Here is a 23249-nt window from a genome sequence, read left to right as displayed (position 1 = left end):
TTTCAGCTGATGAAAGTAAAGTAATTTTTTCCTATCCTAAATGACCAGCCTCTTAGACTCTCTGGACCGTAGAGAAACGTGCCCGAGCCTTGCCTCCCCAACTCACACGGGAGCTCTCTGAGGATGGAGCTGCTTATCTTATATTAAGTGTCTGGAAAGGGCCTGCCTACCACACGGCAGGCATCCAACATGGCTCTGTTGAGCCTCTTGGATCTTCTAGGCAGATAATCACATAGATCACAGGTGGGAGATTCCCCCTTTTCTCGCCTCCTTTCTTGTCTCACTGCATTAGCTGGGGTCTTCCCTACGATGTTGAATAGAACAGGTGACACTGAGCAGCCTTATCCTCAATATCCATGTATTAATTCATGCCGTAGAGATGTAAAGCAATTACCATGTGCCCGATGTGACAAAATTGAGCTCTTTTCCCGTCCCACTGAGGAGACTGAGGCATTCTGTGGACGGAAATATTGAGAACATGACCAAATTCTCCCTACTTGCTAACCTGCTCTCTTAGGAGCCTGATTCCTCAAGAATATGGAAATAAGTCCCTGCTGGTGGTCGCAGGCTCAGGGCACAGCTAAGGCTGGCAGCTGTGGGCTTCCCCAGGACCACAGCAGAGCGGGCAGGGAGGCAGCACTTGGGAAGGATGATGAGAGATCAAGCCAGGGGCACGGCTGAGGCCACCAGCTGTCTACACTAAGCTTGTAACTGCAGAAGCAATTGTTAGAGCCAATGGAAAGAGGAATGCAGCCCTGGGGTGGGCAGTTAGGTGAGAAGATACCTGATACCTGTTCTCTCCACCTCTTCCCAGTCCTGAGGGAGTGAATGCAGAGACCAGGCCAGTGCACACACCCTCCACTCTGTCCAGCAGGCACTGGTAGGGGAGGGACATTGTTGTTGTTGTTTTTTTAAAGATTTTATTTATTTATTTGATAGAGAGAGATCACAAGCAGGCAGAGAGGCAGTCAGAGAGAGAGGAGGAAGCAGGCTCCCTGCTGAGCAGAGAGCCCGATGCGGGGCTCGATCCCAGGACCCTGAGATCATGACCTGAGCTGAAGGCAGCGGCTTAACCCACTGAGCCACCCAGGCGCCCCATGGGAGGGACATTGTTAATTAAAAACAAGATTGATGTGTAAAATGGACCAGAATAGGGGGCTCCTGGGTGGCAAAGTCGGATAAACGTCTGACTCTTGGTTTTGGCTCGGGTTGTGATCTCAGGGTTGTGAGATCCAGAGTCTGCTTCAGACTCTGGCCCTCCCGCCCCCCAGATAAATATTTAAAAAAATAAAATGGGCCAGACTGGGGTTAAGGAATGGAATAGGAATGTTGCAATAAGAAAATGTGACCGAGGAGTCAGATGAGACTGAGTTGTTTTTGTTTTTAAGAGGGGAGAGAGCGTGGGTGGGAGGAGGATGGGGGAGAGGCAGAGAGGGAAGGAGAGAGAGAGAGAGAATCCTCAAGCAGACTCCCCACTGCGTGTGGAGCCTGACTCGGGGCTTAATCCCAGGAGCCTGAGATCATGACCTGAGCCAAAAATCAAGAGTCTGACACACAATCAACTGAGCCACCCAGGCTCCCCCAGACGGAGATGTTTTTAAGAGAGCCTACTGCCCTACAGGTCGGGGGGGACAGGATTGGGAAAAGCAGACTCCATGGAAGCCAATGGAAACAATACCACCCTGATAGGCAGACCACAGGCCCCCCCAGAGATGTCTCCATCCCACTCCCCAGGACCCGTGAATGCGCTACCACACCTGGTGGAAGGGACTTTGCAGGTGTGATTAATCAAGGATGTAGCGAAGGGGAGAGGAGCCTGGATTATCCAAGTGGGCCCAATGTCATCACAAGGTCCTTTCAGGAGGGAGGGAGAAGGGTCGGATCTAGTGGAGAAGGACGGATGATAGCAGAGGTCAGAGGGCCGCCGCCAGCAGCTGAGGAATGCAGGCCAGCTCTGGCAGCTCCAAAAGGCGAGAATCCCCCCCTAGAGCCTCCAGAAGGAATATAGCCCTGCCATCACCTTTGATTTTAGCTCTATTAAGACCATTCGCACTACTGACCTCCAGAGCCCTAAGATAACAAATCTGTGTTTTAAGCCACTGTGTGTGTGGTAACCTGTCACAGCAGCAATGGGAAACTAATACAGCTCCCAGGACTGAGACTCCTTCTGCCCCCAACTAAACCAGAAGCAGGGAGATGTGAAGGAGAGGGCCTCCTCCACCCTGAGGTTTGGGACAAATGATCTTTTTAGGAAGACAGAAATTAATGGAAACTGATTCCAGGACAGTGCCAGGAATGAAGTGCGAGCAGAGTGCTGGAGCACCTCCGGAGGAGAGGGATATTGAAGCTGGGCCCGGAAGGTGAGGAGGAGTCAGCCTGAGCAAGGAGGCTCAGCCTCCAGGCAGGAAGGCACCTTCCTCTGGCGCGGAGACCTCCTTCCCCCATTCAGGAGTGGCCGGGCCTGCCAGCTTCAAGGTTGGACATGCCTTCAGGACATTCTGCCCACTCTCCAACCTCTGCATGGCAGATACAGTGCAGGGGACAAGCAAAGCCACTCAGAGCCACCCCTAAGTAAACAGGACAGGGGTGCCACTGGACATCAGGCCCAGCCTCCCGGAGTGTGTGTGGTGGGGAGGGGAGTGGACCCGCCCCCACTCCATCCCGAAGGAGGAAGGAAGTGGTTCCCTCCTCCCACCCCTTCCCTCTGGCTAGCCTGGGACCGGATTCTCGTGATTCGCGATTGGCTCCCACGGGCGGGACCTTTGTCCATCTGCAGGAGCGCAGGAGGCCCCGCCACGCCCGGGCCTACGGAGCGGCAGGGGGCGGGGGAGGGGGGCGAGCCGGAGACCAACCGTGAGACAGACGGGCCAGGGCAAGGGCCCTGAGACTCGGGCAAGAGCCCCGGAGCGGGGCGGCGCAGGGTTAGAGGGCGGGCTGGGGGGAGGGGAGGGGGTCAGGAGGAGGGGCGAGAAGGGAAGGAGGGAGGGGCCGGGCGGCTCCGCGGGCGCGGAGCTCGCAGTTGCTGCGGTGGCCGCCGTCGGGAGGGGCGCGGGGTAAGTGCTCCGCGGCTGGGACGGGGCCGCGCCGGCTGTAGGCGCTCTCCCAAGCCCTCCCAGCCAGAGCCCTCGGAGGAGCGGACCCTCACCCGCACCTCGGCCCCCCACCAGCCTGCCTGGGACCCCGCCCCCAGTTGCCCTCTGTTCCAGCGTGTAACAGCGCCGGCCGGCGCGGGCGGACTGGCACTCCCCCGGGGACCCCCTGCTCTGTTCAGAGAGTACTAGAGTCAGCTGGAGGAACAGGGCAGGAGGCCTGGTGCCACGGGACCTGGGAGGGAAGCCCCTCTTGGCCTCAGTTACCACCCCTTGAAAACGGGAGCATTGGTAAGAACTACCCTTTCGTCCCGGGCTTACCCTGGAGACAGGTGCCTTCATCACCCGCTGAGGGCAGCAACAGGTGCGGTGAGTACCATGCTTGTCTCGGTCTTACAGGTGAAGACGCGGAATCTCGGGCCAAGCCACTTGCCTTGGGTCACCTGGCCGAAGCAGGCAGAGTCAGAACTTACACCCAGGTCTGTGTGAACCCCTAAATCCTTTTATTGACCATCCCTGCCCCTCCCTACCCAGGAAGACTTCGGGGGAGAAGTGAGGATGAAGGTAGTCCTGGGTATCCCAGGAGGAGGCTGAGATAAAATCTTTTTTCCAAGATTTTATTTATTCATTTGAGAGAGAGAGCATGAGCAGGGCGACAGGCCGAGGGAGAAGCAGACTCCCCGCTGAGCAGGGAGCCCGTCGTGAGGCTCCATCCCAGGACCTGGAGATCAGGACCTGAGCAGAAGGCAGCTGCTTAACTGACTAAGCCTCCCAGGTGCCCCACCTGGGAATACTTTTAACCACTCCTGTCTTGGGGCAAGGTGTGCTGAGGAAAGAGAATGGTGGGTTGGAGACAGGTTAAACTCCGGGGTCGCAGAGGTGCTGCCCCTCACAGGAACTTACATACCTCTCCCCACCACCTCTGCTGGGAGCAGGGGCCCTTATAGCCCCAGCAGCCGGGGGGCTTCATCTCTCCATCACTCGGTTCCCTTGACTGTCCCTGGGGCTAAGCATGGTACTTACCGCACAGCACTGCTGAGATGAAGTGAGACACTTGGTATAAAGGATTAGCCCAGCACCTTGCCCAAGGCTACCACAGAGCTATGCCCACCCCACCCCCCCCACACACACCCTCCAGCTTCTTCCCTGTTCCTCTGAAAGCACCCCTCTGTGCCTGACACCTTTAACCTCGGGTCAGTCAGGGCTCTTCGAGATCTGCACTATTTCCGGACAGCTTCTTGAGTAAGCCAAGGCTGCCAGAGGCAACTTCTCGCACTCTTGAGTCCCTGGGGGAAAGACTAGTAGGGGCAGCATTTTGAAAATCTTTGGGCTGACGCTTGCACAATTCCAGAACCACTCCGAGGTTCCCAAGCCCTCTGTGATCACAGGTTTAGAGAGAAGGAGGAAGCCCAGACTCTTGTTGCCCCAAACCTGCTCCTCATCTCCTCCCCCCACATCTGAGCCTGCAGCAGGTTCTGCTCCTCAGCATGTTCTGAATCTGGCCATCCCTCTGCATCATCTTTTGCCTCCTCTTGGCCTCCCAGCCACTACTCTTGACCGCTAGATCCTCAGCATTGCCTCCCAAGCCCTCTGCAAGGTCAGAGTCTTGTGTCCTGCCTGGGTTCTCCCACCTCATGTTCCCTGCAGACCCACTGACCTCCTCTTTCTTCCTTGGACTTGCCGGGGTTTTGTTTTGTTTCTTTGTTTTTGTCCCCTTGGGGCCTGTGCACACGGTCTTCCTTCTCCAGGGAATATTCTTCCCGGCCATCTTCTTGTGACTTACCGCTTTGCAACTCAGGGACCGCTGTCCAAGTCGCCTTCTCGCTTTCTCACGTCCTCCCTGACCACTGCATCTGCAGGAGCCCCACTCGCCCGCTCTCTTCCTGCATTACCATTACTCCTTCTCTTTCTTCCCATGCTTAGCCTCAGGGGATCTTACCTTGCTTACGTGTTTCCCTGGTTCCCTGTTTGTCTACCCAGCTAAAGTATCTCTCTCCCAGTGCCTTGACCTTTTTCTTCATCACTTCGGATTCCCACTCAGAACCCGGCACAGTGCCTGGCATGTAGTAAATGTTACAATTTTGTTGTACAATTGCCAGTCATGTGCGCAACCATCAGAGTTCTACTTGTCATTGCTTAACAGACTTCTTTCTGTATTTCTACATAGACCTCAGAATTGTTATTCCTTCTAACAACCCACTGCCTTTCTCAGCTGTTCTCTAAAGTGGGGCTTGTGGGGTCTTTCCAGGTTCTAGCCGTCATATCCAAAGTAGTTTGTCCACACTGCACCTGTGTTTTGGTACCCAACGATTTGAAATAATAGTTTCCAAACTGATGTGTTCAAGTCAAGAGTATGATTATTTTGAAGGCACTTGCCACTTATCACCAGAGGGCTGTTAAGGAAAAACAATGCCTGGCAGCGTGTGCAAGTTTCCCTACAGCCCCACAAGCACTGAGTTTTATCACTTTTGTTTTGTCTAGTTTAATGGAGAGGTCATGTATGTATCTTTAAATTTTCTGTTGCTTGAATTAGTGAAGCTGGTTGTTTTTCTATAAATGTGCTCTTTCTATTTCCTGTCTTGTGAAGGAAGGAAATCTCCAGGGCACCTTAACAGCTCCCTTCACCTTTGCCTGTGCTAAAGGTTCCACTTGAGCCCGTCTCATGAGAGCAGGGTGAGGGCCCCCAGGGGCTAGAACAGGAACACACTGAGCTAGCTGAACTCTGCTGGTTGCAGAAGGCATCCTGCCAGTCGACCAGCAAGAAACCCTCTGAGGGGCCCTTGTGCCTGCAACCCATGCTACTGAGGAGAGAAAGAACTTCATTTTTTTGTTTAAGTCTTTATGAAAATTTTTTCCAATTGATAATTTTTTCTTAAATTATCAAAGCACACGGTGCACAGGCTTATTCATTACAACATTGGGGCAGCAAAAGATTGGGAAGTAATCCAAATTCTGATCATTAGTGGGACTACTACACACATTCCTCCAGGGAAACCTTGTGGAGTCATTCCAAGGAGTGCATTCAGTCTAGCACGTACTGATCTAGAACAATCGGAAATACTGTATTAGTCTCCAATAGCCGCTATAACAAATTACCACATATTGGATGGCTTAAAGCAACATAAATGTATTACCTTACAGAGCTGGGGATCTGACGTCCACACTCTGTCTCAGTGGGCCAACATTGAGGTGTTGTGTGGCCAGGTTGCATTTCTTTCTTTCTTTTTTTTTTTTTTTAAGATTTTATTTATTTATTTGACACACAGAGAGAGAAATCACAAATAGGCAGAGAGGCAGGCAGAGAGAGAGGGGAAAACAGGCTCTCTGTTGAGCAGAGAGCCCCATGCAGGACTCGATCCCAGGACCCTGAGATCATGACCTGAGCCGAAGGCAGAGGCTTAACCCACTGAGCCACCCAGGCGCCCCCAAGCTGCATTTCTTTTGGACACTCAAAGGGAGAACCTGTTTCCTTTCCAACTTTTGGAGGCTGTCCACATTCCTTGGATTGCTGTCCCTTCCCTCGGTCTTCAAGCCAGTAGCGTATTTGAGTAACATCTTCAAATCTCAGACTCCAGTTTCTGCTCCTGCACTCACATGTCCTTCTGTCTCTGATGCTCCTGCTCTATTCAAAAAGACCCTTCTGATGACATTGGGGCCACCTGGCTAATCCCCATCTTGGGAGCCTTAATTGAATCATATCTGCAAAGTCCCCTTTGCCATGTACAGTGACATATTCACGGGTTCTGGGGAGTAGGACAGGTACACCTTTGGAGGAAGGGAGTTCATTATGGAGCTTACCACACCCTAAAGGGAAGTAAGCAAGGTTTGGAGCAGTGTGTGTGTCGGCTCACATTTGTTGAAGTTTATTTATTTATTTATTTATTTTTAAGATTTTATTTATTTGCCAGAGAGAGAGAGAGCGAGAGCGAGCACAGGCAGGCCGAGTGGCAGCAGAGGCAGAGGGAGAAGCAGGCTCCCCGCCGAGCAAGGAGCCCGATGTGGGACTCGATCCCAGGACGCTGGGATCATGACCTGAGCCAAAGGCAGCTGCTCAACCAACTGATCCACCCAGGTGTCCCACATTTGTTGAAGTTTAAAGAAGAGAAAAGGAGTAGATATGGATGTGCTTGCAAAGGCATAGAATACCCCTAAAGACCACACAGGAAACTGCTAAGAGTGGCTGCTTCTGGGAAGAATGGGTAGAAAGGAAGCTTACTAGTCACAGTGTATCTTTTTGAATTGTTCAGTTTTTTGGTACATACCTGTGTCACCTACATTAAAAATAAATTTTAAGAACTAATACATACTCATTGTAAAGGGTCAGACCTTCCAGGAAGTGAAGGAAAATACCTACAAAAATCAGTCCCCTCAACCTCTCCCTTTTTGTCCAACAATAACCACTGTAAACAGTTTGGCTATATCTTTACGGACTTATTTTTAAAAATGCATATGTAATTTTTCACAGATTGGGTCATACTGTATATATTATGCTGTAATATGTATTTACATATACACTTTTTTTTTTTTGACAGAGAGATCACAAGTAGGCAGAGAGGCAAGCAGAGAGAGAGCGGGAAGCAGGCTCCCCACTGAGCAGAGAGCCTGATGCAAGGCTTGATCCCAGGACCCTGGGATCATGACCTCAGCTGAAGTCAGAGGCTTTAACCCACTGAGCCACCCAGGCGCCCCTACATATAAACTTTAATGTATGTCTATGGGTCTTTTTTTTTTTTTAAGTTTAAACTGGAGTGAAATTCACATAACATGAAATTAACCATTTTACAACTCTGAACAGTTCAGTGGCGTTTAGTGCGTTCCTGATGTCACGTAACGACCACCTCTATCCAGTTTCAGAACATTTTCATCAAACCAAAAGGAAACCCTGCCTCTGTTAAGCAGTCAATCACCATTCCCCCCCCCCACCTCCTAGTCCCTAGCATCCACCAGTCTGCTTTCTGTCTCTGTGGCTTTGCATATTCTGGGTGTTACATATCAGTAGAATCATGTCATATGTGAAGTTTTGTATGTGGCTCCTTTGATTTAGTGTCCTGTTCTAGGAGTTCATACATGCTATAGCATGGGTCAGGACTTCATTTCTTTTTAAGATTGGATAACATGCCATTGTATGGATGCAACATCTTTCATTCATCCATTCATCCCCTAATGGACACTTGGGTTACTTCCACCTTTTGGCTAAGAGTATTTTTGTATATGCATTTGTCTGAGTGCCTGTTTTCAATTCTTTTGGATATATACCAAGGATGTGCATCCTTCTACATAAACTTTGAGCTTTATGCTATTTTCAGACACTGTTAACGTAAGCAGGTTAAAAATAATTTGTAACAAAGTGTCGCAAAGCACACACTAAGATAAATGATAGCAGGATGTCAGATCTAGACAAACGTTTTCTTATTTTCCAGATCCAGAGAGGACACGAAGATGGCTGCTTGGGATGAAAAGGTAAATTATTTCCGATGGCCCAGCAGTGTTAAAGGACCTCCCCAGGCTTGAAGACCATTCTGTTTGGTGTTTCAAACAGGATAAAGGGAAAATACCTGTTTGGGATGCTTTTGCTATCCCGAAGCGTTCAGTCACAAAAGTGAAAACTATAGCAGGAATTCACAAACCTCAAGATACCCCAGTAATCTGAATCAGATCCTTCAAATCCCACCTCTGCATTTTAATAATAACCCTGTGTCATGAGACCCGGACCTTCACCTTGCTGAGACCTCTTTCTCCTTATCTGGAAAAGGAAGAGAAAATTACCCTTGTTCCCAAAGGCTTGTTGGGAAGAGCTGAGGAGACCGTGATCTCAAAATGCTAGGCTGATACTGAGGCCCTAAGTGGCTTTTCCCTCTTGCCCATTTTACAGAGAAAGACACTTGGGCACAGAGACGTAAAGCCACTTGCTCAAGATCACACAGGTAGGAAGTGGCAGAAATAGGATTTCACCCTGGCTTTGCCTCCTGTATCATGTGATCATCCCAAGCAGAACTATTAAACTCTGGGATGCAGGGTTGTTGGGTTTGGGGGGACATCTGTTATGAAGGGTGAGGACAAGGTGGAAAGGAAATGTGGCTTCCATTTTAGTTGTTCCCTGGGAGGTTCTGGGGGGCCTAGCAGGTAGAGCTGGGGGCTCAGGGTAGCAGCGGGGTGATCAGGGAGGGGTCCAAGAAGCAGGGTCATGGGTTGATAGTGATGCCCTTTTAATGGTAAGAATCATTTGGATTTTAAGGCTGTTTAGAGTGTGGCAGGGGAAGTGGCCCATGCTGTGTGCTACCAATTCTGATTGCAGAAAAGTTGGAATCTGGGGAAAATGTTCCTCTTGGAATTCAATGAAATATAGCAGGAGAAGCATTAGCAATCGTAGCAAGAACACCCGCTGAGCACCCACTCTGTGCCAGGTGTGTGCTCAGCGCTTTCTGTATGTTTGGTTGTTTAAGCCTCTCAACAACCCAGTGCATTAAGTGCTGTTACTTCTTTCCCACTCTTACAGATAGGGAGATCGAAGCACAGCAAGGGTTATCGATTTGCCCAAGGTCACACAGCTAGCCAGAGGCCCAGACCATGCTGCCTGCCTTCCACGCCCTAAGTACGGACTAGTGATGGTGCCCTGTATGCTTTTCAGACACAGTCTATCCCAAAGATAGGCTAGGTCTCCCGGGCAAAGAGCTCCCGGCAAGAAGGGAGCAGAGAGGGATTGCAGGGGCAGCAAGGGCTCTCTGGGGCAGATTCCTTCCCTTGGCCATTCCTTCACCTGACAGATGTTTATCAGTGCCAGCTGTGTCCTGGCACCAACCCCAGCTGGCAGACTGTACCAGCAGTACAGCAGACCCTGGTCCCTGCCTGCCTGTGGCTTCCTCTCCGGCTGAGCGAAAGACCCCTGTCAAGTCACAAAACGGTGCATGTGAAGGGGCACGTTTGCAGAGCCATTAAGGAGTGGCCATGGTTCATGTGGGTCCCTCCCTGGGACCACTGAGATCAGAAGGGCCTCCAGACCTCATCAGATTACAGGCCTCTCTGTCTGACACCTGGAGGGCTGGAGTAGGTAACCAGGTGCTGAGGGATGACCGAGAGGGTGTTGTAGCACAAGAAGGGGCCCATGCAGAGGCCAGAAGGGAGCCTGGAGCAGGGCAAGGTGGGGAGGGAGTAGGGGCATGGCAGGAAACTGGCAGGGACCAACAGGGTGGGAGGGATTTGTGAGTGAAGTGCCCAGAACCTGGGGCGACAATGGCCCTGGAGTGTATGCAGAATGGGGGACTGATGTTCAGAGGAGAAAGTCCGCTTTCCTTTGGAGGGTCACAGAAAGTTCTGCAGAAGAGGCAGCCTTTTAGCTGGGGCCTTGGGATTTGAACTCATGGGATCCAAGGAAAGGGCATTTCTAGCGGCAGGAACAGGATAGACAAACATCAGGAAGCAGGCTCTCCTGTAGAGCTCCACAGAGCAGAGCAGGATGGGTAGGGGCAGTGATGGAGGAGGGAGAACTCTAGTGCCAGAGCGGACTCTCTGCCAATCTGGGAGACGCTAGTAGACCACCTACTGCTCTGTGGCTCCAGTGGGTGGACGGCCTGGATTCCAATCCTGCCTCCGCCCATGGTGGACTGCCTGACCTCAGACCAGTTTCTGAACCTCCCTGAGCCTCCTTGTGCTTGGCCATGAGTGGGGTCAACAGTCCTCCCCGTGTACTTGGGTATTGGACGTATGGTGCCTGCCACCGCGGAGTGAGGAACTCCAGGAGTTCCAGCGATTGTCATTCATCAAAGGCCAAAGGAAACACAATTCCTATTTTCTGTCATTTGTAGTTCTCTGTGAAAGCAGGCAAACCAAAAAAGCCGAAACACTCGGTGCTGGTTATTCTGTGGTGAAACCAGCTCATACCTAGTGAGGGGCAGGATCACCCCTACAGTTGTTCTGGACAAAAATTCAATACTGTGTGTCCAGAATCATGACAGTGTTCCTCATCAAACTTGGTCATCTCTCTTAAAAGGAAATGACCCATAAAAAGGAGACTAATTGCTAGCACCCTATTCCATAGCCCGTCAGGTGCCATTGATAGGAGATGTGCCATTATTTTGTCCTATGGAGAAATGTGGTCTTGAAATTGGTGATAAACGTGCTAAAAATGAGGAGAAATCAGATTCCATAGTGAGAGCATTAACTTCTTGGTGCAGTTTCTTGGCCATTAAAAAGGCATAAATCTATGCACATAACTAGTAGGAGAAATAAAATACAGAATTGTCTGCCGTCTTTGATTATAATTAGAGAGAAAGAGACCTTAGGTGGATAAGAAGTCTGGTATGTTGGGATTATCATGAATTCCTTTGCTTTTGCTCATGTTTTCATGAAGCTGAAAGAAATAGATCTAGGGTAAAGGTCTATTCACTGGGGTGAATGACAAGCTGGGGAATGGGGGCTCTGCAGGGGGTCTGACTGAAGCCAGGGAGCTGGTGGGGTGGGGGGAGAGGTTGAACACACAGAAACCGCAGAATCACAGAATGGGGGTGCAGAGCCAAGGAGGGGTGGAGGGGGAATAACTCCCTGGACAGGGGAGGGGCACAGAGGCCCGCCAGTACCAGGAGCTGGCAAGAGCTGGGGAATATTGGGCCAGGACCACTTGTAGCAGTTGAACTTCTATTGAGTTAAAGGACAAGTTCCTTTTAGCAATTTACCCTTCTGGAGTTAATTGTGTTTTAAAAAAATTGTTTTAATCAATTGCTTTTAGGAGCTTTTGAATTGTCCAGCTGCCCTGGTGTCTGAGGGGAAAATGATGGTGTCGTAGGAGGAACTGGTGGGGTTTTTCAGACCTGTCTCACCTGTAGGCAGCTCTGCAGAGCCCATCTCCTTGTGCCTCAGAGTTCCTCTTCTGTGAAATGGGAACAGTGATACTCCTTCTCGGATTGTGGTGATCAGAGCTGCTCACTGAACCAGGGCCAGGCTACAGTAAAGTTGCCACCTGGAACAACTGCAAGGTTTTTCTCTGGGTTCTTGGCCATCAGCTCGCCTTGTCCTCCTCTTGGATGACACGTGTTACCAGCCACATCTGGGGAACCTGAGAGCCAGTGTGCTTAGCCATCGTGGTAGTCCTTTGCTCATTTCTCGTGAGGCTCAGGGTTTACTTGCAGGGCTGGTGCTCACCCGTGGCTGCACATGGGAGGTCCCAGCACCCAGGCCACCCCCAGACCAACTGAATCATGATCTTGGGGCCTGGGACCCTGGCCTTGGGTTTTTTAAAAGCTTGCAGGTGGTTCCAAAGTGTAGCCATGGCTGAGAGGCACTGGTTAGACTGTGGCTGGGGAGGGCCTCTCTCCGTGGGCTGCTTTACAGTGAGGCAGGGGAGAGGGGCGTCCTGAATTCGGTTCTTCCCATCTTTTCCTGGCCAAAGCATTGCTAAGATGCTGGGGCTGGGAGATGCCCGGATGACTCGGTCAAAATGGTGATAGGTCTTCGTTTCTGGCTGAATGACTGTTTTTTTCTTGGTATGTTTTCATTTTCTTTATGCCTTCATAATAAAATAACATGACTTACGCTTCCCAATTAACACAGCTGATATCACATACTTTGAGCAGGGCTGTCTCCTCTCTGGCAATCCCTTCCCGACCCCAGGGAAATAGACCAGGCCTGTCCTCCGAATACTTGTGTCCCTTTCAAACTCAGCTCATTGGTGACTCCCCGAGTCTTTTAAAGGGCTGCTATCTGTCATTTAAGCAACGGAATAGAATAATATGGAAACCACCAGAGTGCTCGCACAGAGAAACTTGGTCGTAGAACACATGTGTGTCAGTGTGTATTAAAAGGCAGGATTAAAATTTGTTTTTCTCATTGAGTAACACTGGGCTGAGCTCCCTGCCCAGCGCCCAGCCGGGTCCGCCCAGGGTGGTGTTCAAAGAGGTCGTTGCAAGAAGAGGGGGCTTTGGGCCAGGCAGCTTCCCTCAGAATTCTCTCTCACTGGCTCTGGGCCCTGGGGCAGATTGTTTGGCTTCCCCCGGACAGAAGTGTTTCGGTCTCCTCCTCCTGGGGTTGGTGCAGTGTGTTCTGGGCGGGAGGGCGGGGAGCCGGAGCTCTGGGGTAGGGGGTAAGGGGGGTGGTTAACCGCCAGGCTCCTGCTATGACGGAATGTTCTTTCCCCCATCATCTCCCCCCCCACCCCGGCCTCGCCATCCTCTTGCCTTCCAAGGCTGGCAGATGACTCTTTCAAGATGGGAGGGATCCTGACCCAGCGGGAAAAGGAGAGAAATGTTGCAGCATCCCCGGGGGTACCTGGGCCTCAGTTGGGTGCCTTAGCCCGTAAGCAGCAGCCCCCACAAGCTGGTCAGCCACCAGTGGCGGTGGTTTTTGTCAACCTCAGACTTCCTCCCCGCCCTAGAGAAGGAAAAGCTGCCACGCTTATTTAAAGACTTCCCTGATTTTAAAAATAGGCATTCCTCAGAACACAAATTCCCGGGGGGCTGGGGGTGGGGGCAGCAGCCCTGGGGGCAGGTCACCTTGCTCCTGGAGGTCATCCTGCCTCCCCACAGAGGAGAGTTTGCTTGGGGGGGGGAGTGTTCGTTCCACCATCCAGGCTATGTTCAGCAGGAAACTGCAGGACGGGCCCTGATGGTGGGGGACAGTCCCAAACACAGGACTCACTCAGTTCCTCCAGGAGCCAGTGGTGACTCTGTGGGTCAGGTGTCTCCTGGGAAGCTTGTGAGAGACGCGGTGCCCACAATTTCTGCAGGGCGCCGGGCACAGGGGTACCTTCTGTCCAGCCCTTGCAGACTCCCTGAAGGAAAGCAAGTGTTCCCAGTAAGCCCCGTTGCCTACACAGTCTAGGCCCTGTGAGCTGTTCATATCAGTGAGTGATGGAACCCTCCAGATACTAGCCAAGGGCCAAGCAGGCCTTTCAAAGGACAGAAGCCTCAAGCCTGGTCTGCTCCGGGAGTGATGGGATTGTCTTGAGACGTGCTTTCTAGCTACTGATGGAGTTGCTGCGTCCTCCATGTGAGAGGTGGGGGTTGAGGCTGGGTGGTGACAGAGGGTGGGAGAAGCAGGTGGCCCTGGGCTTCATGATGAATAGGCTGTAGGGGGAGGGGAAGGAAAGTGAGTGCAGGGGGACAGCTTCTCTGAGTATGTTTTAAGTGCCCTGGACTAGAAGACAAGAGATCCAGGCACATGTCCAGGATTGTCTGCTGACTGGAGGCATTTGCTGTGTTATAGGGCTTCAGTTTCCCCATCTGCTACGGGAGGGAAGATTGCACCTCAGAACCTTGATTCTGCATCTCACAAAATCTTCTGTGGCCTCAAAAAGTCAGCTTTTCTGGTATCTGGTATTTTCCCCTCATTGGCAGAGCATTTTAGCAAGAACAAAGCTGGTAGACTTGAGTTCATATTGGCTGACTTTACCACTTATGTTTCTTTGTTTTTAGGTGTTTGTTCTGTTCCATTGTTTTGGTTTTCTTACCCAGGGATTCCAGTAATGGATGTATTGATTCATTCTCTTTCCTGCCTGACCCCCAAATACTTCATTCACCATTCAGTTCTCTGTAGGCGGGATCTCCCTCCAAAAATGGCTATTTCTTAGGCTTAAATTTGATAGAATAAAATCTGAAAGTTTTTCTTCACCCTCCAACCCAACCTCATGCCCTTCTCAGAGGGAACTGTTTGATTTGGGTCATCGATTTTGTCTATTTTTGTTTTTTTTTTGTTTTTTGTTTTTTTTTAGATTTTATTTATTTTAGAGAGAGAACAGGGGGAGGAGCTGAGAGAGAGAGAGAGAGATTCTTCAGCAGAGCCTGACACAGGGCTCAATCCCAGGACCCTGAGATCATGACCTGAGCTGAAACCAAAGTCAGATGCCTAACTCACTGAGCCACCCAGGCGCCCTGATTTTGTCTGTTGTTGACAAAGATGGCATATGATGCAGTCTGGTCCACTTAGCGTCTGTTTAGATCAAGGATGCCTCTCTGTGTCCGTGCCTACACCCCCTGGCCACCCTCTGAACAGCTCCCTGGGGTTCTCTAGCGCAGGTCTGCCGCGGCACGTGTAATGATGGACTTCAAGGTCATTTCCAGGTTTGGGCTGTCGTAGCAGCACTCTAGGGACCATCCATGTGCTTACATGTGAGTTCCTTGTCAGGTCAAATGATAGGGACATTTTAGATTTTGATAGAAACTGGTTAAGGCCGACCTCCTTCTTTGCTCCCATGCCTGACTCATTGGAGAGACTCTTTTTTTTTTTTTTTTTTAAGATTTTATTTATTTGACAGTGTGTGCACAAGCAGGGAGAGCCCCAGACAGAGGGAGAGGGAGAAACAGGCTCCTCACTGGGCAGAGAATCCGATGTGGGGCTCAATCCCAGGACCCCGGGATCATGACCTGAGCCCCAAAGGCAGACACTTAACTGACTGAGCCACCCAGCTGCCCCCAAACATCTTTTCAAAAATGAAAGAAACTGTCCCATTGCCCTCCTAAGACGAGTACCCCTTCCCTAACCTCTGTCATCCTGCCATACCATGTGACTCTGGGCAGTGGGTCTCTCCTCTCTGCACCTCACTTTCCCCCTCTGGAGTGGAGAGTCTGCCCTGTCTACCTCTCAGGATTGTTAGAAGCATCAAGTGAGAGTAGAGGCGGGCGGAGGTGGCCTGTAAGCTGTGACCAAAAGGAAGAAGTTGCTGCTAGGATGGGTGGCAGGAACAGGCCTTTCCCAGTGGTTTTGCAACCTCTGAAGGAGGCTGCTTTCTCCTCGGAGCCCAGGATGGACGTGTGGCCCACGAAGGTAAAGGGAGGGAGCGGCCACCCATCATAGGCTGACTTGGGTGCGTGCTCTCTGCCTTAATTTCCTGGAGCTTCTATAACAAATAACCACAAACCAGGTGGCTTAAAACAACAGAAATGTATTCTGTCAGTTCTGAAGCCTTGAAGTCTAAAATCAAGGTTTTGGAAGGGTCCATTCCTTCTGGAGGCTTTGCAGGAGCATCTGTTCTGTCCCTCTCTCCCAGCTTCTGGTGGTTGCTGGCAAGCTTTGGCACCTTTGGCTTGCAGAAGCAGCACCCTAGTCTCTGCCTCCATCTGCACATGGTCCCCTTCTCGTAAGGACGTCCGTCTTTGGACTTACGGCCCACCCTATATTCAGGATGATTTCATCTCAAGACCTTTTAACTAGTTACACCTGCAAAGACCCATGTTCCAAGTAAGGTCATGTTCTCAGGTTCCAGGTGGAATTCCATGAATTTGGGGGCAGCCACATTCAACCCACGATACGGCCCTAGAAGACAGATCCCTGTCCCTGGCCCCACAGCCCTGTGCTCTGAAACATGGGCTCCCAGTCACAGCAGCCCAGGAGCAGATCCTGGCTCTGCCATTTTCCAAGCACATGACTTGGGACAAGCCACCAGCCTCACCAAGACTCAAAATGATGGCCTCAACCTCAGGGGTTTGTTAGGGACAAAATTAAATCATGCATTTAAGGAATTTTAGTGGTATGTTAATATACTGAAACAAATAACGGAACGAACAATGAGGAATAGTAGAGGTCACAGCTCTTGCGTCTTCCTGGAGTTTTGGGGCAGGAGATGCTGAATGATAAGCAAATCAGGTCCCCAGAAGTAGGCTCTGGGAGGGAGCAGGGACATGGGGACTTAAGGGACATCAAGAGTCTGCCCAATTTCTTTAAAAATACCTTTTTCTGTGATTGTTGGATGACCACAAAATAGGGACTTTCCCCCTCCTACAGGGGATAGCTTCTGACCAAGCCTGTGTGACTGAGGGGGGAGGGGCCCCTGCCGCCCCAGAGTTTGCAGACCAGGGCAGGAGACAGACAACACTGAGATGCCACAGCACTTGTTAGTCAGTAGCAAGACAGGGAAATAGAGGAAGGAGGCTCACGCAGCAGGTGGCCACTAGGGAAGGCCTCCCCGGGGAGGTAGAATCTTGAGGTCTGTAAGATCTGAAAGAGCAAGAGCGTGCAAAAGGCAAAAGATCCAGCAGCCAGTAGGCACAGTTGTGCCGCGTCCTAGAGCAAGAGGGAGTGAGGTACTGGGTGCAGCTGGGGTGTGGCAGAGGCAGGGAGCTTGGGGAGGCGCCCAGAGGCTGGAGAGACCAAGAGAGCTTTGCTTTGTCCTGAAGGCAGTGGTTGGCAGGGGGCATGGTGGGAGGCCAAAGGTCCTGGGAGAGGGGGCAGGTGAGAGAGCAGGGACACAGCCCCGTTGTCCCTGCAGAAGGGGGACCCTGGTCCCCCTTTCTCGTGTGGATAAAGGACCAGGCAGGAGGCCAGTTAAGGAAGGAGGCCAGTGCAGGCGTCCAGGCAAGCAGCGCTGGCAGCAGGAGAGGGGACGAGGGTGAAGAGAAGGCGGGAGTGAGTGGCCATGTCTAGGAGGTTAGACTGACAAGCCTAGAGGGAGACAGAGGAGCCTGAGATGAGCTTTGGCTCCTGGCTTGGGCAGCAGGGTGAAGGTGATGCTGTGCCCTAGGGAAACACAGAAGGAAGAGGGGATACAGGGAGGGGTGCGTGGGTGGCTTCGTCAGTTAAGCGTCTGCCTTCGGCTCAGGTCATGATCCCAGGTTCCTGGGTTCGAGTCCCCCACCAGACTCTTTGCTTAGCGGGGAGACTGCTTCTCTGACAAATAAATAAATCTTAAAGAAATAAAGAAAGGAAAAGAAAAAGAATGGGTATGGGGGAAAGATAAGAAATCGATTCAGTTTTGGTCCTAGCCGAACTAATGACCTGGAAGGATGCCAGACATCAGGCTGGAGACTGATTTGCACATGAGACTGATTTGCAAATGTTCGCAGGGTTGAGAACACAGGTGTGCTGCGACCACCAAAAGGGGAGAGTTGCCCAGCATGAGCACGGGGTCAGGATTGGGGTCTAGGGGACTTCCAGGGGTGTGGGCGCAAGGCATGGAGACAGGAGAGAAATCAAGAGGAAGATGGTCAAACAGAACCAAGTTAACACTGAGAGGAAGCGGGACAGTCAGGGTGGGAACCTCATTGTGGACTTTGATACGGAAGCCTGATCCTGGAGAGAGTGGTGTCAGGTTGTAGTGGGGTAGCGAGGGTTAATGCGGGGGACATGGAGATGGGAGCTGTCCAGTGCCAGGGAATGTACTGGTCTTGATTCTTGGGGTGGCAAGTGACAGAAACAGTTCGGTCTGGCGTAAGCCACAAAGGGACTCTGTCAGTTCCTGAGACTGAGGAGCCGGGGGCGGTGGGGGGTCCTGCAGAAGCAGGCGGCCGGACGGTAAGCAGAGGAGTGGGATATCCCCGGACGGCGATGAAGCTGGAGGACTGGGAATGAGAGTTTGTGTTGCTGAAGAAGAACGGTGGGCACCCATGGGGGGCTGGTCCAGGCCAGGCCCAGAGGGTGGTGCTCTCTCTGTGTAGCTCACTGAGTCAGTCCTTCCACCCGCCCAGGCAGGTGGAAGGACTCCCGGGAGGAACCCGAGAGCCCAAAGTGGGTGGTGAGGTTGTGGAGGCCCACGACATTTTCATGAGCAGTTATATCTTTGACCTTTTCTGAAACTTCTCTGCTCTTGGTATGTCACATTTTTGACTTAAAACCAGAGTTGTTTTCTGCTCTGCTGGGTGCCATAAGTATTTTCATCCCAAATTACTGAAAGTTGCTTTTTACTAGTCGCATGGTTTCAGAAAGAAAATTTTCCTCTCCTGTAAAATATAAATGTGGTTTTTGCAAAGCACCCCAAGGCTGCTACCATGCTGAGAACTAGCACCGGAAGTTTCCATCTGACAGGTAAAGTGTTTTAGGGGGGAAATTATGGCCAGGATCTGCTCAGAGGGCTTCAGGATAGCTGCAGACCTGGCTCTTGGTCACCCGTGGGACCCTAGCAGGGGGGTCCAACCCGAGACAAGGGGTCACCCAGCATGGGAGACAGCGGACCACTGCCCTCAGCCAACGGATGCTTGATGGGCTTCTGCTCTAGGTCAGGCGTCCCATGAGACTCTGGGGACACAGGCCTTGTTTTCTTGGAGCTTAACTGCTAGTGTGGAAAGAGGAGTCATAAACAAATGGCCACATACACCAAAAACTTCTGATTGGAAACTGTAAAAAATACAGAGAGAGGTTATAAAATTGAGAAGCGTTCTGATTTAGATTTTAGGGGTCAGGGAGGGCCTCTCTGAAGAGGCTGAGCTGTCAGCTGAGCCTTCAGGCATGAGTAAAAGTGAGCCACGCTCAGAGTTGGAAGAAGAGTAGTCCAGGCTGAGGGCAGAGCCTGGGGAGAATGCAGAGCTTGGAGGGACAGAGGACAAGCAGCGTGGCTGGAGTGTGGTGAGCAGGTCATGGAAGGAGATGAGGCCAGATCCCACAGGGCCATGCACATCATAGGAAGAATCTTGGATTTTTATCCAAAAATCAGGGGGCAGTGATATGATCAGGTGCTGAGATCAGGGGTGAGGTTTTAGTAGGCCTGCTTGGGCTACTGGTTGGACAACACACTGGAAGAACTGGGTCCAGGGAGAGAAATCCACAAGGAAGCTTTTGCAGTCTTTTCTTTTTTTAAAATAAAGGTTGTATTTATCTATTTGACAGAGCACACGCACAAGTAGGGGGGAGATGGAGAAGTAGGCTCCCCGCTGACTGGGGAGCCTGATGCAGGGCTCGATCCCAGGACCTTGGGATCCGGACCTGAGCCAAGGGCAGATGCTTAACCCACTTGTCCACCCAGGCGCCCCGAGGCCATTGCAGTCTGCAGGGTGACAGGATGAAGGCTTGGGCTGGGTTGGTAGAAGTGGAAGAAATGAATAGCATTTGTGGGGAGAGGAGAGCCAGACAGGCTCCAGGATCATGGATGCAGGAGGAACCAGAAGGTTCACACTCAGGAGGTTATGCAGTGGTTATAAGTTCTCCTTGGACCTCTTAGTATCTGAGGAAGCCTCAAATCAGGAGCTCCTAATGCACTTGAACTCTACAGAAGACAGGGCAGAGGAGGCCATCTAGAATCCAAACTGTGGGATTCCTAGATGGAGCATTTCAGGCACTACCTTCTCCAAACTCATCAACTCCAGCCTCGCCCTGCAGTCTTTGGAGTGTGGACTTCCCCAGGGCACTTAACAAGAAAATGTTGGGGCTCAGGGAGGCTTCTGAGAGAGGTGGTATCCTTTGTCCAAACTGGGAGCTTGGAAATGTCCAAGCATCATAGAGTAGATGAAAGGACAGTGGACTGAGGGCAAAAGAGTTCGAGTTCTGTACTCCCAGGTGCACTGAGACCTTGAGCAAGCCCGGGGTGCCGGTCTCAGAAGTGCTCCCATCTCTGAAAGTGGGGAGATCAGACCAGGTCATCTCTTTGGACTCTAACCTTTCCTGAGCTCATGAAACCTATTATGAAAAAAATCTGAGTACGCATCAAAGGCGTTCTGTTGGAGAGAGATAATTTTATTTTACTTTGGAAGGTGTAAAAATATAAAAGAATACAAATACTGGGCACCTGGGTGGTTCAGTCAGTTGAACATCTGCCTTTGGCTCAGGTCATGATCCCTGGGTCAAGCCCCAAGTCTGGCTCATGGCTCAGCGGGTGTCTGCTTCTCCCTCTCCTCTCCCTCCCTCTGAACCTCCCCTTCTCATGCTCTCTCTTTCTCAAATAAGTAAATACAATCTTTTAGGGAAAAAAAATACAGATATAAAGAAGTACTATATAATCACCACCCTAAATGAACAACTATTAACATTTTGTCCTATTTTCCTCAAATCTTTGTGTGATTTAAAAAGATGTTTGTCAGGGTGCCTGGGTGGCTCAGTGGGTTAAAGCCTCTGCCTTTGGCTCAGGTCATGATCCCAGGGTCCTGGGATCGAGCCCCGCGTCGGGCTCTCTGCTCGGTGGGGAGCCTGCTTTCTCCTCACTCTCTGCCTGCTTCTCTGCCTACTTGTGATCTCCATCTGTCAAATAAATTAAAAAAAAAAAAAAGTTTGTCAATAGCATTCAAGTACTTTTTTTTTTTTTAAGATTTTATTAATTTATTTGACACAGAGAGACACAGTGAGAGGGAGCTCAAGCAGGGGGAGTGAGAGAGGGAGAAACAGACTCCCCACTGAGCAGGGAGCCCAAGACCCTGGGATCATGACCTGAGCCGAAGGCAGATGCCCAATGACTGAGCCACCCAGGTGCCCTAGCATTTAAGTACTTTTTGACTCCTTTGGTTCTGAGCCCTGGCCCCTCCCTAAGGGCAAACACCATCTTGTATTTGGTGTCTCCTTTCAGTCTATTTGTTTTCATGTTTGTCCTCCCTGGTGTTCATTGTGCTTCTTGGATCTACATATTTATATTTTTCCATCAGACTTCAAAATGTTTTCAGCCCATTATTTCTCCAAAGTTTTTCTGCCCCAGTCTCTCTCATCTTTTGATACCCTGGGTATATGTATATTAGACCACTTGATGTTATCCCTAAGGCTCTGGGTTTTTTTCCCCTACCTTTTTTTCTCACCATGTTTCCACTTGATATTTTCTATTGCTCTGTCATTAAGTTCACTGATCTTTTCTTTTACAGTATCTAATCAGCTTTGAGCCCCTCTGGATTTTTATTTTTTACAGTTTCCATTTCTCTTTTTAGAGTCTCTATATGTTCCTTCATTAAGCTCATATTTTCTTTGAAATCCTTGAACATATTATAATAGCTATTTACAAGTCTTTGTTGGGCAATTCTATTATCCGTCCATTTTGGTAAGCTAGTGTTTCTTCTCATTATGGGCTATGGTTTTCTGCCTCACTTGTCTAGTAATTTTTTTTTAAAGATTTTATTTTTTTGACAGACACAGCAAGAGAGGGAACAAGCAAGGGGAGTGGAAGAGGGAGAACAGGCTTCCTGTGGAGCAGGGAGCCTGATGTGGGGCTTGATTTCAGACCCTGGGATCATGGCCTGAGTCAAAGGCAGACGCTCAACAACTGAGCCACCCAGATGCCCCTGTCTAGTGATTTTTTATTGTGTGCTATACATTTATAAATGCTACATTGTTGAGTATATTTTGTTGTCCTCCCTAGTAGAATTTGAATTTTGTTCCAACAGGAAGTCAGTTTACCTGGGGATCTGCTTGATCTTTTCAAGGCTTCTTTTTAAGTATATTTGGGACAGGTCTAAGGTAATTCTTACTACAGGGCTAGATTATGCATACTAATAAGGCATGACCTTTCTGGAATTTCAACTAAATTCTCAGGGTGTTCAACAAGATATCTCTACTCTGGATGTTTGGAACTCACACATCTCCCAACCCAGCCTTGTGTCATCTCTGGCAGTTTCTCAGCTGTTTAGAATTCAGCCAACGTTGGATTTTTTTGGATTTCCTTCTCTGTAGAGCTTCCTACTCTCAGGTACTTTGCCATGCACATTCTTGAGGGAGGAAGGCTCAATAGTCTTGCTGCCATAGTCCAGAAAGTACCTCTAGGCAGAAAGCCAGGGTGATTGTGGGGGTTCACCTTGTATGTTTCTCTTTTCTCAGAGATCACTTTAAATTTCATTCATTGTATCCAGTTCTATAGTTTTTTTATGGCAAGAGCCTTAATCTGCTACCAGTTACTCTATCATGACCAGAAGCAGAAATCCCCTTCTTTTGTATGTTTACACTTCCATTTTACACATTCCCAAAACAGCATATAGTAATACTTTGCATGTATTTTTAAATTTTTACATAAGTGGTATTATGTTCATATTCTTCTATGTCTTCCTTTTCAATTCAACATATATGTTTTTTTGGGGGATGATGGGCAGAGGCAGAGGGAGAGGAAGAGAGAGAGAATATTAAGCAGTCCCCACACCTAGCACAGACCCCAAGATGGGGCTCAGCCTCACAACCCTAAGATCATGACCTGAGCCAGAATCAAGTCAGACACTTAACTAACTGAGCCACCCAGGTGCCCCTAAACTCAACATATTTTTAATTTTTCTAATTTAGAAATATTAGAAAAGTATTTTTCTAATGTATAGTCTAATAATATTATATAATATATATTTTAAAAAATATTTTTCAAATATATTTTCTTATATAATGTCACTAATAAGTGCAATAAAGAAAAAGATTTATTTATTTGAGAGAGAATGAGAGAGAGAGAACATGTGTGCCCATGTGCAGGAGGGGGCAGAGGGATAGAATCTTTAAGTAGACTCCCTGCTAAGTGAAAAGCCAGACGCAAGGCTCGATCTCATGACCCATGAGATCATGACCTGACCTGAAACCAAGAGT

General features: G+C 50.0%; 1 protein-coding gene across 5 annotated transcripts in view; it reads left to right on the top strand.

The window, feature by feature from the left end:
- The first annotated feature begins 2775 nt into the window (after window positions 1-2775).
- The window catches only part of HVCN1 (hydrogen voltage gated channel 1), a 35739-nt gene continuing 15265 nt past the window's right edge, over window positions 2776-23249 (top strand). The window contains exons 1-3 of one of the 5 annotated variants that reach the window (XM_047696872.1): window positions 2776-2921; window positions 3489-3568; window positions 8510-8549. In XM_047696872.1, coding sequence (XP_047552828.1) covers window positions 8529-8549 — 21 coding nt within the window. In that variant the 5' untranslated portion in view covers window positions 2776-2921; window positions 3489-3568; window positions 8510-8528. Of the gene's footprint in view, window positions 2922-2970; window positions 3054-3254; window positions 3381-3484; window positions 3569-8509; window positions 8550-9430; window positions 9494-23249 lie in introns of those variants that run through there. The other 4 variants (XM_047696873.1, XM_047696871.1, XM_047696874.1 and 1 more) reach the window with 4 other exon arrangements.

Source organism: Lutra lutra, chromosome 12 (genome assembly GCF_902655055.1).
Source record: "Lutra lutra chromosome 12, mLutLut1.2, whole genome shotgun sequence".
Lineage (NCBI taxonomy): Eukaryota > Metazoa > Chordata > Mammalia > Carnivora > Mustelidae > Lutra > Lutra lutra.
The sequence above is the reverse complement of the archived record's forward strand: the minus strand, read 5'-3'. Positions and strand labels throughout refer to the sequence as shown.